This window comes from Erinaceus europaeus, chromosome 15 (assembly GCF_950295315.1).
Source record: "Erinaceus europaeus chromosome 15, mEriEur2.1, whole genome shotgun sequence".
Lineage (NCBI taxonomy): Eukaryota > Metazoa > Chordata > Mammalia > Eulipotyphla > Erinaceidae > Erinaceus > Erinaceus europaeus.
Genome location: NC_080176.1, coordinates 5,571,857 through 5,592,379, shown reverse-complemented (window position 1 = coordinate 5,592,379; position 20,523 = coordinate 5,571,857). Strand labels below are relative to the sequence as shown.

The following is a 20,523-nucleotide window of genomic DNA, read 5'->3' as shown; positions in this document are numbered from 1 at the left end:
AGAAAGACAGACACCTGCAGGTCTGCTTCACCGCTTGTGAAACTATTCCCCTGCAGGTGGGGAGCCGGGGGCTCGAACCGGGATCCTTCAGCCAGTCCTTGTGCTTTGCGCCACCTGTGCCCAACCCACTGTGCTAACGCAACCTCCCCAAAAAATTTTAAGTAATGAAAAAATAGTGGCCCAGAGGCTGGTGCACTAGATAAAGCCTTGGACTCTGGACCATAAGATCCTGACTTCTGATCCTTGGCACAGCATAAGCTAGAGTGATGCTCTGGTTTTCTCCCACTTTCTCATTAACAAATCTTTAAGGGCCGGGAAGTAGTGCAGATGAGCAAGGACCCAGGTTCAAGCCCCGGGTCCTCACCTGCAGGGGGAAAGCTTTACAAGTGGTGAAGCTGGTCTGCAGGTGTCTCTCTGTCTTCCTCGCACACCATTGTTCGAGACTGGAAGGGTGGGCACTGTGGGTCAGGCCCTGAGGGCACCATGCCATGCTACCTGCTCTGGGGCCTGCTAGGGGTTCCTGACGAGGCCTGGGGAGCGGAGGACACCCTCGACTTCAGGCTGCCCAGGAAGTCACAGGATCAGGCCTCTCCCAGTGCCACCCTCTTCCACGGGAGGGGTTTCCCAGGTTGGGGGCAGAATCAGAGTGGGCAGTGGCTGGGGATGGGGACTCACAGCTGCACCCACCCAGCACCCCCTTTCCCACCAGCTCCTCACCCAGCCCTCCAGACATCCCCAGAGGCAGCTGTGGGCTGTCCAGGTGAGTGAGGCCACCCCACACTGGAGCCCCGCTCTTGCCTAGAGAGGCCGGGAACTCTGGGGCAGAGGCAGAGGGCACAGGATCCTGTGCCCAGCAGGCCAGGGAAGGCCACTTCCTGGGCACCAGTGGTGGGGACCTGCCCAAAGCTCCAAGAAACAAGGGCGGGGGGGGGGGGGCTGCGGGGTGATGCGGGTGCTGGAGGCAGGCAGGACGCCCAGCTCAGAGACAGTCAAGGGGCAAGACAGCTCCAGGGGCCTTACCGGGCCCCTCCAAACCCTGCTTCATGCCAACACCCACACCCTCTAAACCTGGCCAGGTGAGCCAGCCTGAGCCGACTGCGGACCCTGCAGGAAGCCCAGAAGCCCGCTGTCTGCAACCCTGGTCCCGCTGCCCAGTCACCCTGCTGGGTGCCTCAGGGGGGGGGGGGCAACAGGAGCCTGGTTCCCTCTGCATGAGGAGCCCCCACCTCCGCCCGGGACGCCCCCAGACCACTGCTGCGCAGACCCTCGCACAAAATAGCACTAGTAATAACAGTAACACTAGTTGGGTTTGAGCCTCTCTCTCTGGGCAGAGAGGAGACCCCCGAGGGCGGGCGGCGGGCCGGGGGTCTGTGCCCACCCGCCGGCCCCCCAGAGCCAGTGGATGCGCACCACGCGCGGGACACCCCCTCCCGGACGCCCTCCGCGGCCACCGGGCTCCACGCCCGGACGAGGTTTTTCCTTATTTAGCGGCCTCACCCGGGGACACGCCCGCCTGCCCGCGCCCCAGACGCCGAACTTGCCAGAAGGCCCCGCGCGGCAGCCGCAGACACCACAAGGGCTTGCACCCCGCAACCGGCCCTCGGGACCGCGCTCCTCACGGGGCCGCGCCGCCTCGGACCCCGCGCCCCTCGAGCCCCCCGGGTCCGCGCCCCTCAGAGCCCCGCGCCCCTCAGAGCCCCGCGCCCCTCAGAGCCCCGCGCCCCTCAGAGCCCCGCGCCCCTCAAAGCCCCCCCGGTCCGCGCCCCTCAGAGCCCCGCGTCCCACAGCCCCGCGCCCCACGCCGCCCCTCAGAGCCCCGCGCCGCCTCCCGGGTCCGCGCCCCTCAGAGCCCCCCGGTCCGCGCCCCTCAGAGCCCCCCGGTCCGCGCCCCTCAGAGCCCCCCGGTCCGCGCCCCTCAGAGCCCCGCGCCCCGGCGCCATGGCAACCCGGCGGCGCCTACTCACAGCGCCGTGGCGTCCGCGGGGATGCGCAGCTCGGGTCCGAGCGTCCGCAGCCCCCCACCCGAGCAGTTGGCGCGGCAGGCGGCGCCAGGCGCCGGGCCGCAGAAGCAGGGGGGCGCGCAGGGCCCGCAGCCGCGCCCCGGGTCCCCCGCCAGCGTCCCGAGCCACAGGCCCAGGCCCAGAGCGAGCGCCAGGCGGGCGGGCGCGGCGGGCGGCATCGTCAGGGCAGCGCGCGCATGGCCCCGGCCCTGGTCCCGGGCAGGCCGGGAGGTTCAGGCGGGGCCCGCGGCCGGCATGCGGGGCCCAGAGCGGAATCCGGCCTGTCTGCTGGCGACACCCGCTCGGCGCTCGGCCCGCCGCCCTAGCTCTCGGCCGCCCGCTGGCGCGCTAGCGCTGAAGTGCCGGACGCCACGGCGCCGCCTCCTCCCGGCCAGCGCGGGGCGGGGCGACCGCGGACTCCGCCCCAGGGAGGGCGTGGCTTTGTAATGCCCCGCCTCCTGGCGCGTGCGGGTGGGCGGGGCGTCCTTCGGGCTGGCTCCCGGAGGCGCTGTGGGCGGAGCGTCCGTCGGGCCCGCCCACCCGGTGTCCCCAGGCGGCCTCCGCGGGCGCGCTTCTCAGTCCCTGCAGCGCCTGCTGCTGGGTGTCCGCCGATCCGCGATGCGGGGTCGTCACAACGACAACCCTGAAAGTACCAGCGGCACTGCTGCTGGCTTCCGCCCCCTTGGATCCCCGAACCCGGGGTCGCTGAGTCGTCCTCTGGGCACTGTCCAGGTGGAGCTGTGACCGCCCCCCAGGTCCCTCACCTGCTCAGGTGCCTCTCAGCCCCGCTTTCCTCTGGGGGGGGTGGGGGGCTCACCTGCCTGTACAGGAACAGTACAGTAGCCAGACGCTAACTGCTGACAGCCCCACCCCCATGTCCCCAGCATAGACGACTCCCGTAGGGATCAAGGGCTGGGTGGCTGGGAGGGTGTGCGGGTTCTCTGGACGTGAGGACAAGCGAAACGCGTAGTTATGCGGGCATAGTTATGTTACCAAACGCGTAGTTGCCCTTGTACCCACACTACAACCACTGTGCACCCAGAAGTCGATGATATGTGAACTCTACAGTGTTTTTTTATCTATTTATTTATTCCCTTTTGTTGCCCTTGTTTTATTGTTGTAGTTATTGTTGTTGTTGTTGTTGATGTCGTTATTGGATAGGAAAGAGAGAAATGGAGAGAGGAGGGGAAGACAGAGAGGGGGAGAGAGAGACAGACACCTGCAGACCTGCTTCACCGCCTGTGAATACTGCAGAATACTGTGCCCCAGTATGGTTCCGTAGCCCCCATGTCCACTTGGTCGATTCCAAATTATATTCCTCCATGAGGATCATTTCTGGAACCATCCGTTCCACCCCGGTTCCATGGCTGCCAGTTCTTAGCAACATCGCCCCGCCAGATATTCATCGCCCCGCCAGATATTCGTCGGGATGCGGCATCATCTAAGTTCATTTCCCACGTCTACGCTCGACCGGACCTGCCAATTTACGCGGATATCTTCGCCCACCCTGTCCAACGCTTGACGTCTCGTCACCCAATCTGGTCCCCTACGCCTACACTGAACTTCTCTGTTCCAGACTCTTGGAAACAGAGTTGGCAGTCAGCTGAGGTCAAGAACAAACACCTCATCACAGACCCCTGCAAGCGTCAACCCGGCTTTGACCTAGCACGTGATGATCGGGCCCTCCTCCATGGCTACCGAACAGGCCATGGCCGGTGCGCCGCTATGTTCCATCGCTGGGGAGCCAGAGACGACCCGAACTGCCCCTGCGGCTCCAGACAGACTATGACCCACATAGTCAACGACTGCCACCTCTCCACATTCAAAGGAGGTCTCGAAACTTGACATCAGGCGCAACCTGACGCTGTTGACTGGCTACAGAAGAAGGGCAAACGCTAGAAGAAGAAGAACCGCCTGTGAAGCGACTCCCCTGCAGGTGGGGAGCCGGGGGCTTGAACCAGGATCCTTCAGCAGGTTCTTGTGATTCACACCACGTGCGGTTAACCCTCTGCGCTATCACCCGACTCCCTACAGTGTTTTGATTTTTTTTTTTCCCTCGTTTTTGGATAGAGACGATGAAATTGAAAAGAGGAGGCGGAGGAAGAGCTAGAGATGGAGACAGAGAGACACCTGCTGCATTACTTCACTGCCCATGTGGCTTCCTCCCTGCAGGTGGGGACTGAGGGTTGGAGCCTGTGCCTTTGTGCATGGTAACGTGTGCACTCAACCAGGTGTGCCACCCCCAAGCCCCATGTTTCTTTGTTTTTATTACTATTTATTTTCCCTTTTTTGTTGCCCTTGTTTTTTTGTTGTAGTTATTATTGTTGTTGTTGTTGTTGATGTCTTCGTTGTTGGATACGACAGAGAGAAATGTAGAGAGAAGGGGAAGACAGAGAGGGGGAGAGAAAGACAGACACCTGCAGACCCACTTCACCGCCTGTGAAGGGACGGCCCTGCAGGTGGGGAGCCAACATTTCTTCTTTTTAATGTGACAACAGAGAATGAACCGCGGTCTGGTCTCCTGCTGACACGATTTCCTGTATACAGAGCCAAGGAGCTAGGACTGAGCGGGGACTAGAGTGTGGCGACAAGTACCATACCCGCCTCTGCCCCTGTACGCCCCCACTCAGGGTTTCCAGACTGCACTGCAGTTTCCCCACTCTGGGCCTTGCCTTATGCGGTTCCCTTTGCCTAGATGCCAGCTCGAGATGCAGAGAGATACACCCGCTGGAAGCTTGGATACCAAATGAGCAAAACAGATGAATGAGACCTGGGTGAGTAACTGTCTGGAAAGGATTTCCGAAGTAGAAAAGACATATGTGTAGAAGGGGGTGGGGGAGGAATAATGTGGAAGTGGAATCCTAGACTATTTCAACAAACCCTGTGGTGAGGCAGAGGAAATAAAATGTGGCAAAGATGGCTCACTTGGAATAAGTGCATGTCTGGTTTGGTTCTTCAGCCATAAGATAGAGATTTACAGCTTTTATTGTCTGGGAAGATAACGCAACACTAACAACAGTCAGAGTAGTACTGAATAGTACTGTGCTCAACAACAAGTGAACAACACTACCACGCACCAGCACCCAAAAAAATCAGTACTGTTGGCTTTTACAAGTTATTGATTTTCTAACCAGAGAACAACTCTGCCTTGTCTTTTTGGTAGTGCTGAGAATTGAACCTGAGGCCTCTGAACTTCAGACATGGAAGTCTTGCATAATCATTATGCTGTCTCCCAATGAAGGTTTTTATTTTTTTTAATTCCCCCCTTGTTGTTAAAATTTTCGGAGGCTCTTGCCGGGCGGGTCTAGCTTCACGGGCAGGTAACAGAGACGCGGAGACAACAGCTGGGCAGGGCAGCTGTATTTCTTTATTCAGGAACAACGATTCATAAACTAAGACAAACTAATCACCAAACAGAACTCTGCTGTCTCTTTGCAAGCACTCTTTCTTTTTCTCTCGAACTCAGGAACCCTCTCCCTTACTCTGGAACTCAGGAACTCTCAAACTCTCGAACTCGGGAACCCTCTGAAACTCTGGCACACTGGAACTCTCTCTTACTCTGTAACCCTGAAACTCTCGAACTCAGGAACTCTCTGACTCAGGAACCCTCTCTCGGGGTTCCTCGGGGCGGGGCCAAGCAGGCCTGCGAAATTAATAGGACTGATCCAATTCTCTTGGCGGGGGAGGGCTAGAACAAACCAATGTAAAGCATACGACACCCCCTTTCGTTGCCCCTTTGTTGTTGTTGTTGTTGTTGTTGTTGTTATTGATGTATCTGTTGTTGAATAGGACAGAGAGAAATGGAAAGAGGAGGGGAAGACAGAGAGGGGGAGAGAAAGACAGACACCTGCAGACCTGCTTCACCACCTTTGAATGTGCCATGTGCAAGGACTTGGGTTCAAACCAACAGTCCCCACCTGCAGGGGGGAAGTTTCAAAAGTAGTAAAGCAGGTCTGCAGGTGTCTCTCTTTCTGCCATCCTTTCTCCCTCCCCCCTCTTAATTTCTTTGTCCTGTCAAATGAGAGGGAAAAAAGAAAAGGAAGAAAATTTCCCCACCAGAAGGAATGGATTCATCATACAGGCACCAGGCCCCACCAATAACCCTGGTAGCAAAAATGAATAAATAAGTAAGTAAAAATTATGGGTGAGGATAGATAGCATAATGGTTATGCGAAGAGACTGTCATACCTGAGGCTCCAAAGCCCCAGGTTCAATCCCCCGAGCTACCAAAAGTCAGGACTGAGCAAGGCTCTGAGAAAGAAAAAAATTATGATTGATATTATGGTAAAACAAAGGGAAAAGTTGACATTTGAGAGACAAGAAAACCTGATTGGTTCAGGGAATAATGGACAAAGGAAGCAGGGACCTGTATGTTAACCAGAACACACAAATAGATAAATGCTAATTAGATGGACATGACTAGAGCACAGGAAAAAAAACTCAGATAATGCACTACTTTTTTTTTACATTTATTTATTTATTCATTTTCCTTTTTGTTGCCCTTGTCACTATTGTTGTTTTAATTGATGTCGTCATTGTTAGATAGGACAGAGAGAAATGGAGAGAGGAGGGGAAGACGGGGAGAGAAAGACAGACACCTGCAGACCTGCTTCACCGCTTGTGAAGTGACTCCCCTGCAGGTGGGGAGCCCTGGGCTCAAACCCGGGTGCTTAACACCAGTCCTTAAGCTTTGTGCCACGTGCGTGTGCTTAACCCGCTGCGCTACTGCCTGACTCCCAATTATGCACTGTTTTGCAGTGAACTCAGCTCAGTTCAAGCCCGGCCGCCACTGCACTGAAGGAAGCTTTGATGCTGTGGCCTCTTTCACACCCTCTCTGCCTCTGCCTCTCTGCCTCGCTGTCTAATAGATAAATAAATGCATAAAGCAAATAAAAGATCTTTGAAATCTTTGAATGAAGATCCAAACAAGGTGGGTTTTTCGAAAGCACAAAATACAAAATGGCAGGGGGAACAGGCAGTGGTGCACCTGGTTAAGTGCACACACTGCAGTATGCAAAGACCCAGGTTCAAGGCCCTGGTCCTCACTTGCAGGAGGAAAGCTTCACAAGTGGTGAAGCAGGGCTGCAGATGTCTCTCTCCCTCTCTATCACCCCTTCCCTTTCAATTTTTTCTCTCTTTTTTAAAAAAGTATTTTATTTATCTTAATTTTAAAAAATAGTTTTTAAAATGTTTATTATCTTTATTTATTTATTGGAGAGAGACAGCCAGAAATTGAGAGGGAAGGGGGGATAGAGAGGAAGTGTTAACTTTGCAACACTGCTTCACCTCTCGTTAAGTTTTCCCTTGCAGGTGGGGACCAGGGACTCGAACCTGGGTCCTTGTGCATTGTAACATGTGCACTCAACCAGGTGCGCCACCACCTGGCTCCTATTTATTTTATTTTTGAGAACGCAGAGAGAGAAAGACACAGAGAGGAATACAGAGCACTGCACAGCTCTGGCTTATGGTGGTATGGGGGATTGAACCTGCAATTAACCCCTTGCGCTACCGCCCAACTGAGTTATTATTGTTGTTATTGATGTCATCGTTGTTAGATCGGACAGAGAAATGGAGAGAATGGGGGGAGACAGAGAGGGGAAGAGAAAGAGACATCTGCAGACCTGCTTCACTGCCTGTGAATTGACCCCCTGCTGGTGGGAGCCAGGGGCTCGAACCAGGATCCTTACGCCTCTCCTTGTGCTTTGCGCCACTTGCGCTTAACCCGCTTTGCTACCGCCTGACTCCCAGGTGTGAGATCTTAATTGCAGAGACAATGGAAAAGGTGGAAGAGGAGAAGAAGAAGGAGAAAGAGAAGGAAGGAGCTCACAAAACTGAATGTAAAAAATCAGCAATGGATTAGGCCGAAATTGAAAAACAAGATCAGAAGAGAAAACACAAGCAGAACCTGAACTGGAATTGGTGTAACGCACCAAAGTAAAAGACTCTGGGGTGGGGAGAATACAGGTCCAAGAAGGATGACAGAGGACCTAGTCGGGGGTGTATTGTTATATGGAAAACCAGGAAATGTTATGCATATATACAAACTATTGTGTTTACTGTTGAATGTAAAACATTAATTCCCCAATAAGGAAATTAAAAAAAAAAAAATCAGTGACGGGTGGTCCGGGAGGTGGCGTAGTGGATAAAGCATCAGACTCTCAAGCATGAGGTCCTGACTTCAATCCCTGGCAGCACATGTACCAGAGCGATGTCTGGTTCTTTCTCTCCCTCCTCCTAGCTTTCTCATTATTAAATAAAATCTTTTTTAAAAAAATCAGCCGGGAGTCATGAGGTAGTGCAGTGGGTTAAGCACATGTGGCGCAAAGCACAAGGACCTGTTAGGATCCTGGTTCCAGCTCCCCACCTGCAGTGGAGTCGCTTCACAGGTGGTGAAGCAGGTCTGCAGGTGTCTCTCTGTCTCTCTTCCTCTCTATCTCCCCCTTCCCTCTCAATTTCTCTCTGTCTCTATCCAATAACAAATTTTAAAAAATCAGCGATGGTAGTTGGGTGATAGTACAGTGAGTTAAGCACACAAGGATGCCAGTTAGAGCCCCCGGCTCCCCACCTGCAGGGGGGTCACTTCACAGGCAGTAAAGCAGGTCTGCAGGTGTCTATCTTTCTCTCCCCCTCTCTGTCTTCCCCTCCTCTCTCAGTTTCTCTCTGTCCTATCCAACAACAACAATAACTACAACAATGATATACAACAAGGGCAACAAAAGGGAAAAAAATGGCCTCCAGGTTCAATGGAGTCATAGTGCAGGCACCCAGCACCAGCAATAGCCCTGCAAGAAAAAAAAAAAAAAAATCAATGACTGGAGAAGTAGCTCAAGGGATAGAGTGTTGGGCTCCTCTTGCCTGAGACTCCTAGTTTAATCCTAAGCACTTCGAATCCCAGGTGTGTTCTGATCTCTCTCTCTCTCTCTCTCAATCAACAACAACAACAACAACAAATTTTCCAGAGTACTGCTTAACCTGGAGGTGCAGGGAAACTTGAGACTTCTGAGCCACAGACGTGGAAGTCTATTTGCATGAGCATTATACTATCTCTGCTACCCAGTGGAACAACCCTTAAAGGAGGGGAGGGGCGGAAGGTCAGGTTGGAGAGCCAGCACAGTGGATCTGCAAAAGACTCTCCTGCCAAATCTCTGCTCTTGTCTGTCTGTCTCTTGTCTCTCTCTCTGTACCTCTCCCATTAAAGTAAATGAATCAAATATTTTAATTAAAAAGGGAGGTGGTGTAAGGTGACACACCTGGGGGGCACACACATCATCACAAGGACCCCAGCTCAACTTGCCACCTTCTCCACCTGTGGGGGAAGCTTCACAAGTGGTAAGCAGTGCTGCAGGTGTCTCTTTTTTCTCCCCATTTCTACCTTCCCCTACCTTCTCCCTTCTCAGTTTCTCTCTGTCCTCCCACATAAAAGAAAAGAAAGGGAGAAAAAAAAAGAGGGGGCTGGGTGGTGGCACACCTGGTTAAGTGCTCATGTTACAATGCGCATGGACTGGGAATTAAGAGTCTAGTCCCCACCTGCAGGGGGAAAGCTTCGTGAATGGTGAAGCCAGGCTGCAGGTGTCTCTCTGTCTCTCTCCCTCTCTACCTCCACCTTCCTCTCCATGTCTGGCTATCTCTACCCAGTAAATAAATACAGATAATTTAAAAAAAATTTAAAGGGGCAGGGGAGGATGACCTCCAGAAGTGATGGTTTCATCCTTCAGGACTCAAGCCCCAGTGTAAAAGTAGCAAAAATGGGAGTCGGGTGGTAGCACAGCGGGTTAAGCACACGTGGCACAAAGCACAAGGACCAGCGGAAGGATCCTGATTCGAGTCCCTGGCTCCCCACCTGCAGGGGAGTCGCTTCACAGGCAGTGAAGCAGGTCTGCAGGTGTCTGTCTTTCTCTCCCCCTCTGTCTTCCCCTCCTCTCTCCATTTCTCTCAGTCCTATCCAGCAACAATGACATCAATAATAACTACAACAATAAAACAATAAGGGCAACAAAAGGAAATAAATAAATATTAATTTTTTAAAGTAGCAAAAATAAAGTAAAATAACCTGGGGCCCTAGTCAGGGAGTCCTGGGGTTCCCACACAGACATGATGGGCCTAGACCTCTAACAGATCCTTCTCACCACTGTCACTGGTCACCTCCATCAGGAACAACATAATGGGCCCCTCTGTGGGTCCCTATCGGACCTGGCCCTCAATGTGGATCAACAATAGTAGGGAATGTTCTGTTCTCCGAAGGGAGGTTGGATAGCATCCTCTCTGCCTATCACCTGAGGAACATGGGTCCTGAAATTGGTGCAGCCTGGAATGTTCCTAGCCGTGACCACAGAATGTGAGCTCAGCCCTACAGGGATGCAGAGGTTACACAGGCTCCTGTGCTGACTATGGGCCCCAGATCAGATCAATGGGGTTTACAGTTAACAATATTTATATACTTTTCCCATATTTGGGAGATACTCTCTTCCCTGATCCAGCTCTCTGGTCCTTTTTCCAACTGTGACACCATCCTCCCAGACAATAGCTTTGGTCACCTGCATATTAGATGTCAGGTGCAGGCCACGGGTCATGGGGCCCTTGGAATATACCTAAAATAGACCTGATAGCTTTTTCCAAAACAGAGACTTCAAATCTCCATCCGCAATATTCTTGCCTTTAAGTTCATGATTAGTCAGCAATTTGCTCTGCTTCCTATCTTAACTCTATTTCAGCTACGAGGTTCCAGATGCTACCAGGATGCCAAGTGGACTTCCCAAGGCAGAAGACCCCACCAATGTGTCCTGGAGTCCCACCTTCCCAGATCCCTGCCCCACCAGGGAAAGAGAGAGACGGACTGGGAGTATGGATCGAGTATGGAGTATGGATGTTCAGTGGGAAAGCAATTACAGAAGCCGGACCTTCCACCTTCTGGACCCCATAATGACCCTGGGTCCATGCTCCCAGAGGGATAAAGAATAGGGAAGCTATCCAGGGAGGGAATGGGATATGGAGTTCCGGTGGCAGGAATTATATGGAATTGTACCCCTCTTATCCTATGGTATTGTCAGTATTTCCATTTTATGAATAAAAACAAAAAAAATAAAGTAAAATAATTGTCCTGTTGTGTATTTATGTTAATAGGATTTGGAGAGGATGAGGGGGAAGGAAATCGGCAGGGGAAGTGACTTTAGACAACACTGCCCCCTGGTGGTGCTCTGAGTCCTTTCACCCACTCTCTGCAAGGCAGCCGCTTGTGCCAACCCACCCAAGCTTGGGGTTCCCCAAACTCACCTTTACCCAGGGCCCCCTGCTGAGCAGAGGCCTGCGACGGATCTAGGGAGAAGCCTGAGGTTGAATGTCTTAGAGCACAACTACAGCTCAGATTCAATCACTCTGAATTTGTCCAAACAAATCCACTTGCAGAGTCAAATGGGCTAATGTAACTGTACATAAATTGTGCTTCAGAAAAGCTAATTTAATGGGAGCCGGGTGGTGGCGCAGCGGGTTAAGCCCACATGGTGCGAAGCACAAGGTCCGGAGTAAAGATCCCGGTTCAAGCCCCTGGCTCGCCACCTGCAGGGGTTTTGCTTCACAGGCAGTGAAGCAGGTCTGCAGGTGTCAAAAAAATTAAAAGAAAAGCTAATTAAAAAAATATTTGTGTAGCGATGGGTGGGGGTGAACCTGGTTGAGCACACATGTCACAATGCACAAGGACCTGGGTTCGAGTCAGGGGTTCGAACCAGGATCCTTGCACAGGTCCTTGTGCTTCATACTATGCACACTTAAACTCAATGTGCTACCAGCCGGCCACCTTAATTGTTTTAATTATCTTTATTTTTATTTATTGGATAGAGACAGCCAGAAATTAAGAGGGAGGGGGTGGTGGAGAGAGGGGGACACTCCTGTAATACTGTTTTACCCTCACAAAACTTCCCCCCTGCAGGTGGGGATTGGGGCTCAAACCTAGATCCTTGTGCCACCACCAGGCCCCCTCTCACCCTCTCTATCTCCCCCTCCCCATTGTTAGACAGAAAAGGGAGAAATGGAGAGAGGAGGGAAAGACAGAGAGGGGGAGAGAAAGACAGACACCTGCAGACCTGCTTCACCGCCTGTGAAGCGACTCCCCTGCAGGTGGGGAGCCGGGGGCTCGAACCGGGATCCTTATACCAGTCCTTTCGCTTTGCGCCACGTGCGCTTAACCTGCTGCGCTACCACCCGACTCCCGGATATCTTCATTTTTATTAGTCAGCATGAAAATCAAACCAGTTGGGGGTGAGGCGGTAGTGCAGCAGGTTAAGTGCACGGGGCACGAAGTGCAAGGACTGGAGTAAGGATCCCAGTTCGAGCCCTGGCTCCCCACCTGCAGGCGGTGAAGCAGGTCTGCAGGTGTCTCTCTTTCTCTCCCCCTCTCTGTCTTCCCCTCCTCTCTCCATTTCTCCCTTTTCTGTCTAACAATGGCGACATCAACAACAATAATAACTACACCAACAATAAAAAAACAAGGGCAACAAAAGGGAAAATAAATAAATAAATATTAAAAAGTAAAATAAAATAAACCTTTGGCTGTGGTCCAGGAGGTGGTACAGTGGATAAAGTATTGGATTCTCAGGCATGAGGTCCCAAGTTCAATCCCTGGCAGCACATGTACCAGAGTATGTGGGGTTCTTTCTCTCTCTCCGATCTTTCTCATAAATAAATAAATAACCATTGGGAGATCTATATCTAGGGGCTGTGTGGTGGCTCCTTCAGTGGGACACACATTATCATGACGCAGGACTCAAGGCCCTGGTCCCCACTTGCTTCATGAGTGGTGGAACAGTGCTTCTGGTGTGCTTTTCCTGTTTCTCTCTCTCTCTCTTTTCCTATCTCTCTTTAAAATCTTCTGTACTGAGGGAGTCAGGCGGTAGCGCAGCGGGTTAAGTGCACGTGGTGCAAAGCGCAAGGACCGGCGCAAGGATCCCGCTTCACAAGCAGTGAAGCAGGTCTGCAGGTGTCTGTCTTTCTCTCCCCCTCTCTGTCTTCCCCCCCCCTCTCCATTTCTCTCTGTCTTACCCAACAACAATAATAATAACAACAACAACCAGGGTAACAAGGGCAAAAAATGGGAAAAAGTGGCCTCCGAAAGCGGTCGATTCGTAGTGCAGGCACTACCTGATTCATCACTCGTGAAGTATTCCTGCTGCGGGTGGGGAGCGGGGGCTCAAACCCAGATCCCTGTGCAGGTCTTTGCACTTAATACTATGTGGGCTCAACTGAGTATGCTAGGTGCTAGTAGTGAGGAGGAAGGGGGGTGTTCGGAAGACTGCAGCTGTCTGTCGTCATGGTAATGGGCGCCCCCTGCTGGCGTGAGCTGCCCTGGACCCTGCCCAGTCTGGATCAGCCTGAGGTGCCCCTGCTCTCCTTCCTCCCCTACAGCTGGCCTGACACCCCAGGCCCAGGAAGCAGCTCCTAAAGACAAGACAGGCTAGCACTCCAAGTCCCTGGGGACCCCCACCTCAGAGAAACTCAACCCGCAGAGATCAAGGCAGAAGTTCACAGCTCCCTGGCCTTCCCCGATGGAGGACCCTTGAGGGCCAGGCACAGGCTGGTGAGGGACTCAGGTGGGGGAGCAGGAGATTCAGGGGGCGGGCTGCTCTGCCAGTGCTTCCTGGGGTGACTGGCTCTTCACTCCAGCGGGTGGAAGTCTCACTGCACTGTCTGCTGTCTCCATGGCAACGCTTCCCAGAACGGCAGGTGTTGGAGCTGGAAGGGACCCTGGAGCCCCTGCATTTCACAGAGAGGGGACAGACCCACAGCTGGCCTACCGCGTGCTGGGGTCCCCCAGCCAGTGGGGCTCTGCCCCCTTTGAGTGCTCCCCTCTTCCAGGAGGGCAGGCAGACCTGGACTAGCCCTGGCTCCCACACTCTACCACTTCCCTAAGTCTGGCCTGGTCCTGTTCAGTCAGTGCCTGAAGGGTCCTGTCCTCAGGTGACTCACAGGCCACATGCAGGGCCCACAGGAGAGCAAGTGTGAGGTGAGTGCCCTCCAAGGAGGGGTGACCAGGAAGGCTGCTTGGAGGAGGGCATTACCAGCAGAGTTCGGAGCAAGTCTCAGAACACGGTGAATGGTACCAGAGCAGCTCCATGGTAGTGGAGTCATGCTTTGGGGCTACACCTTGCTCCCCCTCTCCAACTCACGACTCTCACAGGAAGCACGTGTGTGGAGGCCACTTCCCACCGCATGGAGCCATAAAATAAGAAGGAAGAAAAGGTAGAAAAAATAGAAAGAGGGACCCAGAGAGACAGCCCTGGCTGGGGCTCTTGCACTCACTGTGCAGGGCAGAGGGTAGGATTTGGAGGCAGTGGGACTGGGTGCCAGGAAGCCAGGTCCTTACAGGGTGCTGGGTGAGGGCGAGCAGTGAGGCCTCCGGATGGCGGAGCCCCAGGCCATGTGCATGCCTTGAGCCTTCCTCAAGGGGGAAAGCTGGGACCAAGGAGGAAGGTCTGGCATACAGGACTGAGCAGCTGCCACAAGGCCTCACCTCTGCCATGGCCACAGGCTCCCAGCTCCTGAAACGCTTCCCCTGGGGCAGGCCTGGATGCCCCACTGCCTTTGGCCCAGTGAGTCTCCGTTTCCTGCTTTGTCACAACGCACCCCCATGCCTTCAGAATGTCCTGAGTTCCCTCTCCTGCCCTCTTTCCTGCTCCCAGGTTCTGTGACGCTTCTAACTCCACTCCTCATGCCCACGTCACACTTCCCCTGCACCGCAGCTTCTTCCCATTTCCTCCAAGGCCCCATGGTTCAAGGTGACAGCGTCTGCCCCTGCACCCTGAACCCACACCCACCCACCCCCTTCCACCTACGGAGCTGCTCTATTTCCTGTTCTGATGGACTTCTACTCATCTCTCAGAGCCCAGTGCAAAAGCCCCTCTGCCACGAAGCCTGGCTCTGCCCTTGACCTCAGGGTCTCACTGGGGTTGCACGTGGAGGCACCATCTGCCTTCAGCCCTGCCGGCAGTGACGTGTCCTCCCGCACCCTGTGCTGCTGGCTCCTGCTTCTCTCGCCAATTATTAACTGTTTGTTGAGGCCCAGAGCCAGCTGCCAGGGACACGGCAGTGACCGCACCAAGCTGCTTCCTGTGCCGGGAGAACCCACATTCCAGCGGGCACAACCAGTGGAACAGGTGGCACCTGGGAGCAAGACAAGCCCAGCCAGATCAGGACTGCCATAGCACGGGGGCTCCCGAACTTCATGGGAGGCTCTGCGAGGCCTGTGTGCCCCCAGTCCTGACAGGACCCTAGGGGTGTCTCGAGGCCATTTGGGTGAGCTTGTCCTCTCTGGAGTAAAGGGCTGGGTGCAGACCCAGGGCGGCTCCCTTCTGATGGAGTTTCAGTTTTCCCATCAGGACTTCAGGGGTGATGTTGATGGTGCCAGCACCATGTGGCCCCGTAGGCTCTCTCCTGAGGAAGGAGACGAAAGCTTCTGCTAGGGTGGGGGGAGTGGGGGGTACTCAGTTCTCTGAGCTTGCTGTCTGGACTCCAGGCACTGCCAGCTGAGGGGGCGAAGACTTCTGAGGACCCAGTGTCCCCGTGACAGCTGTCACATCTTAGGGGACAGCCCAGATCAACTCCTCCCCAGAGGATGGGTGGGGGCTGCCCCTCCCAGCCCTTGGTGGGGGCCTCTTGGCACTGTACTCAGGGCTCTGCTGACGCCCCCACCCCCAGCCTCATTCTCAAAGCCCAGGGACTCAGGAGGTAGCTGGGCAGGGCGACATCAGCTCTTGCCCCCACGGGCAGTGGGAGGCTAGGGGGGCAGCCTGGCGTGCGGGGGAGCTCTCCCACCTCCCTCTGGGAGGGGCCTCTGCTGGCCTAGGAGGGCTCCGCCATGGGCCATGGGCACTGCCAAGTCAGGGCCCTGATAACCAGCTGTCAGCTGAGCCGCTGGGCCAGTGGTTTGTTTGCCAGCGCCGGTGCGGGAGCTTCCTGGACCCGCCTGCCCCAGGGGCCGGGCTAGCAGGCCAGGTGGCTCGGGAGACCCGGAGAGGCAGCCCGGAGTGCCCACGCCCGCAGGACGCTGCTCCTGCACAGGCCCGGGGTGTCCAGTGGGGGTCCCTGGGGTGGGGGCAGCCGGGGCAGAGCCCGCAGGATAACGAGGCCCCGCTCCCCTAGGCGGCCGCAGGGTCTCAGGTGCCCCCGGAGCCGGGACTCCGGACCCCGCCCGGGCAGGCGCCTCATTTGCATATTCACGCCCCCACGCGCCTATTGGCGGCGGCGGCGAGAGGCCGGGCCTGAGTGGCTGGGGCGCGGGGCGGGGCGGGGCGAGCGGCGGCGGGCCGGGTTCGCGTCCAGCTCCGGCGGGGGCGCGGGTGCGAGCGCGGGGCCGGGAGCGGACGGCCGGGGTGCGGCGGCTGCAGCGGAGGGCACAGCGGCCGGCCGCCATGTCCAGGAAGAAAACCCCCAAGAGCAAGGGGGGCAGCACGCCCGGCGCCTCCGCGCTGCCCGCCGCCAACGGGCCCCGGCCGGTGCGCCCGGGCTCCGGCGCGCCGCCCCACGCGCCCCCGCTGCCCGGCCGGCCCTCGCTGGGCAGCAGCGGCGACTTCTACGACGTCGCCTTCAAGGTGAGCCGGGCGCCCGCACCCCACCGAGCGGACGCAGCAGGTGGGCCGGTCGCCGCGGGGAGGGGGTGCAGGCCCCGGGCCCAGGGGCACCCGCGCAGCTGGCAGGGCCCTCGCCGCCGGGCAGGTGCCGAGTCCCGCCCCTTCCCCAGGTGCTGCCTCCCCAGCCCCCGCGCTGTGGGTCTCCTCACGTGTTTATTTATATTTTGGGGGTGGGTGGGTAAGCAGAAGGTTTGCCAGTTGGGGAGCCCTAGGCATCCTCCTTCAGGCCATGCAGAGGTTTGTGGTTGGGGGGGGTGGCATCTGCAGACCATCTTTGCGTTCAGGGGCCCTTGGCTGCAGACTGGAGGAAGGGGGGGCCCTTCTGTCCCTCCCTGCCCGCAGATCTGGATTTTGGTTGGGCAAACTGCTCCCCAATCTTGATGGGAATGGAAGAGGCCCCTACTGGCTTCCAGGGAGGTTACCAACTGCCAGCCCGCCCCCAGGCTCTGCTCCCCCCCACACACACCAAGTCCAAAGTGCTTTTCTTCCACATCCAGGGTGGGGAGTTGTAGGGTCTGGGGCAGAGGCAGCTGTGCATGGAGATGGGCCTTTGCTGGGAGCGTGGGGGGGGGGGGACCACAGATCCTTCTAGAAGCCAGGGGAGGAGCACAGGCTCTGGGGTGAGCCTGGCCCTCACGCCTGTCCAGGTCATGCTGGTGGGGGACTCGGGCGTGGGGAAGACCTGCCTGCTCGTGCGCTTCAAGGACGGAGCCTTCCTGGCCGGGACCTTCATCTCCACTGTGGGCATCGACTTCAGGGTGAGCATGTAGACTGGCTCTGGCCAGCACCCTGGGCTGCTGGGTCTCCCTGACCCCCGTGACCAGCTTGAGCTGGCTGCCTGTCCTCAGGCTCAGGGTGGTTGGTGAAGGACACCTTTGTCACCGAACCGTCCATCCTGACACTCCCTCCAAGGAACCTGGAGGCAGATGTGGATCCCCCCCCCCATGCAGGGGCTGTGTCCTGTCTGCCAGGGAGGTGCGTGCTGGAGCCCCGGGTGGTGGCACTGAGAGGGACAGATGGCTCAGGCACATTGGGGGGCTGGCAGGGGTGCAGCGCTGCACAAAGCAGACCCTCAGGGGCCCCTCTTGAGCCTGGGGGCTTGCCTGGGGGTACGCTCCAGCCAGGAGTGAGGAGAGAAGTGCCCCCCACACACACACACACAGTTGCCCTAATCCAAATGTCTGCCAGGCTGCAGGCTGTGTTCTGTGGGGCGGCGGTGGCACTGGATGCCTGTTCTCCAGCCCCTCCCGCATCTGTGGGATAAGCAGCGAGTGGCAGGGTGCAGCCCCCACCACCACCTCTCTCCAGCCTAAATCCCAAGTGAGATGCTGTGTTCTCTGTGAATCTTGAATTTACATTTTCTCACCCTTTAATTAGACCCAGTTGGCTGGGGAGGGGGGGACTGGAAGAGAGGCCCATTTTGGGGACAGGAAGGAATAAGAGGAGGGTGATATCAGTGGCACTATCCCCCTCCCCCTGGGCTCTGGGGCAGGTGTGAAGGAGGTGAGGCCACTTGCTTCACACCAGTGGGGTTCAGGAAGGTGGGGTGTCTCAGCCGGCAGATGGCGGCACTTGGTTCCCTAGAGACCCAGAAGCACCTGCCTGCAGTGATGGGGGAGGAGGGGTGCTGATGGCCCACCCCCACCCAGCAAGTGGGGACTGGCTCTCCCCACCCCTAGTCCTGAACCTTGAGGTCTTGGGGAAGCACCCCACTTAGTGCCCCATGCATCAGGCAGAGTTCTCCATGCTGGGGGCGGGCACTAGACCCACCCTGGGGCAGCTGCTGTGCAGGTGTGGAGGCTGTGGAAGCAGAGCTTGCACACAGGGGATGGGGCCAGTGGGACTGTGACCCCCTGTTACCCGCACTTGTACACAGGGAAACTGAGGCACAGAGTACTAGTTGTGGGCCGGGGTCATACCATGGTGACTTCAGATAGTACTTTAAAATATATATATATATTATTTATTCCCTTTTTATTGCCCTTGTTTTTTTAATTGTTGTAGTTATTGATGTCATCATTATTGGATAGAACAGAGAGAAATGGAGAAAGGAGCAGAAGACAGAGGGGGGGAAAGACAGACACCTGCAGACCTGCTTCACCACCTGTGAAGCGACTCCCCTGCTGGTGGGGAGCCGGGGGCTCGAACCAGGATCCCTATGCCGGTGTTTGCACTTAACCCGCCACATGCACTGAACCCGCTGTGCTACCACCCGGCTCTCCAGACAGTTCTTGCAGGGAGCTGTCACCAACAGTATGCAGAGCTGGGGCTGTGAGAGGTGGACGGAGACACCTAGAGAGGGCAGTGCAGAGTTCTGAGGGTGCTGGTGGGTGGGTGGGGCAGAAGCAGGGGCCAGCTACTCAGCTGCAAGTCTAGGTAGGGGGTGGAGTGGGGGGACCACCACCTACTGGGACAGGGCAGGGATTAGCCTGTGGAGGATGTGTGAGACGGGCAAAACCCAGCCACTGAAGGGAGGTCGAGATAGACTGGGGGTGCTGGGCCCCTCTTCCGGACCCTGGACGTGTGGGCGGGGCCTCTGGCTAAGCGCCCGCCATGTTGCAGAACAAGGTCGTGGATGTGGACGGCGCCAAGGTGAAGCTGCAGGTTAGCGGGGGTGGGGTGGGGGAGGGGCTGGGGGATGGACATGGGGCAGCGCCCCGACGCTGCGCCACGATGTCCCAGCAGATGTGGGACACGGCTGGCCAGGAGCGCTTCCGCAGTGTCACCCACGCCTACTACCGGGACGCTCATGGTGAGGGTGCGGCAGGAGGGTGGGGGGTGAGGCTGGGCTGCAGGTGCTCATGTGCCTCTGCCCCCAGCGCTGCTGCTGCTCTACGACGTCACCAACAAGTCCTCCTTCGACAACATCCAGGTCAGCACCCCCTCTGGAGGTGGCATGGGCCTGCCCCCAGGATTCTAAGGCGGGAGGGAGGCCCTCGTGAGGTCTCTGGCTGGGTCCCCGCCTGGTGCCAGCTCTGTCCACAGGCCTGGCTGACAGAGATCCAGGAGCACGCCCAGCGCGACGTGGTGCTCATGCTGCTGGGGAACAAGGTGGGGCCAGGCCCGTCCTCACCCCGGGGTGGGTTTGTTGTCACACGGGGGCCACCTCTCACCCAGATCCACAACCTGGACCCCACAGGTGGACTCCGCCCAGGAGCGTGTGGTGAGGAAGGAGGATGGGGAGAAGCTGGCCAAGGTGAGCTGGCCGGTGGGAAGGGGGGTGCCCGGACTTGGCTGCGGTGGCGGGGTGGGCTGTCCCCCAGGCCACCACTGGAAGGCAGCCGCTGCTTGCAGGAGTATGGGCTGCCCTTCATGGAGACCAGCGCCAAGACGGGCCTCAACGTGGACCTGGCCTTCACGGCCATAGCCAAGTAAGTCACCAGGGAGAGCGCAGGCTTGCCAAGGGCCCCCTTGGTGTGGGGGCAAAAGCCACCAGCTCCACTGCCCCCTCTGCCCCCAGGGAGCTGAAGCAGCGCTCCATGAAGGCCCCCAGCGAGCCCCGCTTCCGGCTGCACGACTACGTGAGGAGGGAGGGCCGTGTGGCCTCCTGCTGCAGGCCCTGAGCGGCCACTGGCCCTGGGAGGGGCTTCCCGACAGACTTCAGGGATTCGGGTCCCCTTAACCGACTGCTGGAGGGCCCCGTATGGGCCTTGGCGTTCTGCTGCCCCCTCCTGGCCACTCCTGCCCAGCACCTTGCCCTCCGAGAGTGCAAGGAGAGGCCTTCCTCTCCTGCCACCTTGCAACAGGCTGAGGCTGTGGCTTCCGGAGAGCACTTGGGAAACCAGACATGCCAGGGGACTGGCAGCCATGGGTGCCAGCCATGTAGACCATGGAGCCAGCTTCCAAGCCAGCCTCACCTCCAGCCTTCCTTTGTACAGCCCTGGAGAATAAAGGCGTGTTTTCTGGGG

General features: G+C 56.7%; 2 protein-coding genes and 1 long non-coding RNA gene across 5 annotated transcripts in view; 2 read left to right on the top strand and 1 right to left on the bottom strand.

Moving 5' to 3' along the window:
- PKD1 (polycystin 1, transient receptor potential channel interacting) overlaps positions 1–2,364 on the bottom strand; it is a 36,063-nt gene extending 33,699 nt beyond the window's left edge. Inside the window, exon 1 of the mRNA XM_060172605.1 lies at positions 1,965–2,364. Within this exon, the coding sequence (XP_060028588.1) occupies positions 1,965–2,179 (215 nt within the window). The 5' untranslated portion in view covers positions 2,180–2,364. The remainder of the gene's footprint in view (positions 1–1,964) is intronic.
- A 251-nt stretch (positions 2,365–2,615) lies between these two features.
- Positions 2,616–5,244, top strand: LOC132532965 (uncharacterized). The gene is made up of 3 exons (XR_009544867.1): positions 2,616–2,772; positions 4,696–4,774; positions 5,164–5,244. It is a non-coding gene; the product is annotated as an uncharacterized LOC132532965 (long non-coding RNA).
- A 9,855-nt stretch (positions 5,245–15,099) lies between these two features.
- On the top strand, positions 15,100–20,523 carry RAB26 (RAB26, member RAS oncogene family). 3 transcript variants are annotated; one of them, XM_016190414.2, is made up of 9 exons: positions 15,100–15,281; positions 17,263–17,373; positions 19,178–19,219; positions 19,301–19,367; positions 19,435–19,487; positions 19,601–19,666; positions 19,755–19,811; positions 19,910–19,986; positions 20,076–20,523. In XM_016190414.2, the coding sequence occupies exons 2-9, from the start codon at positions 17,266–17,268 to the stop codon at positions 20,176–20,178; spliced, it is 573 nt and encodes a 190-aa protein (XP_016045900.1). In that variant the 5' UTR covers positions 15,100–15,281; positions 17,263–17,265; the 3' UTR covers positions 20,179–20,523. The 3 variants fall into 3 exon arrangements, with proteins under 3 accessions (XP_016045900.1, XP_060028587.1, XP_007528088.2); XM_060172604.1 differs by lacking the exon at positions 15,100–15,281 and adding an exon at positions 16,277–16,576 and having other exon boundaries at positions 19,755–19,778; XM_007528026.3 differs by lacking the exon at positions 15,100–15,281 and adding an exon at positions 16,279–16,576.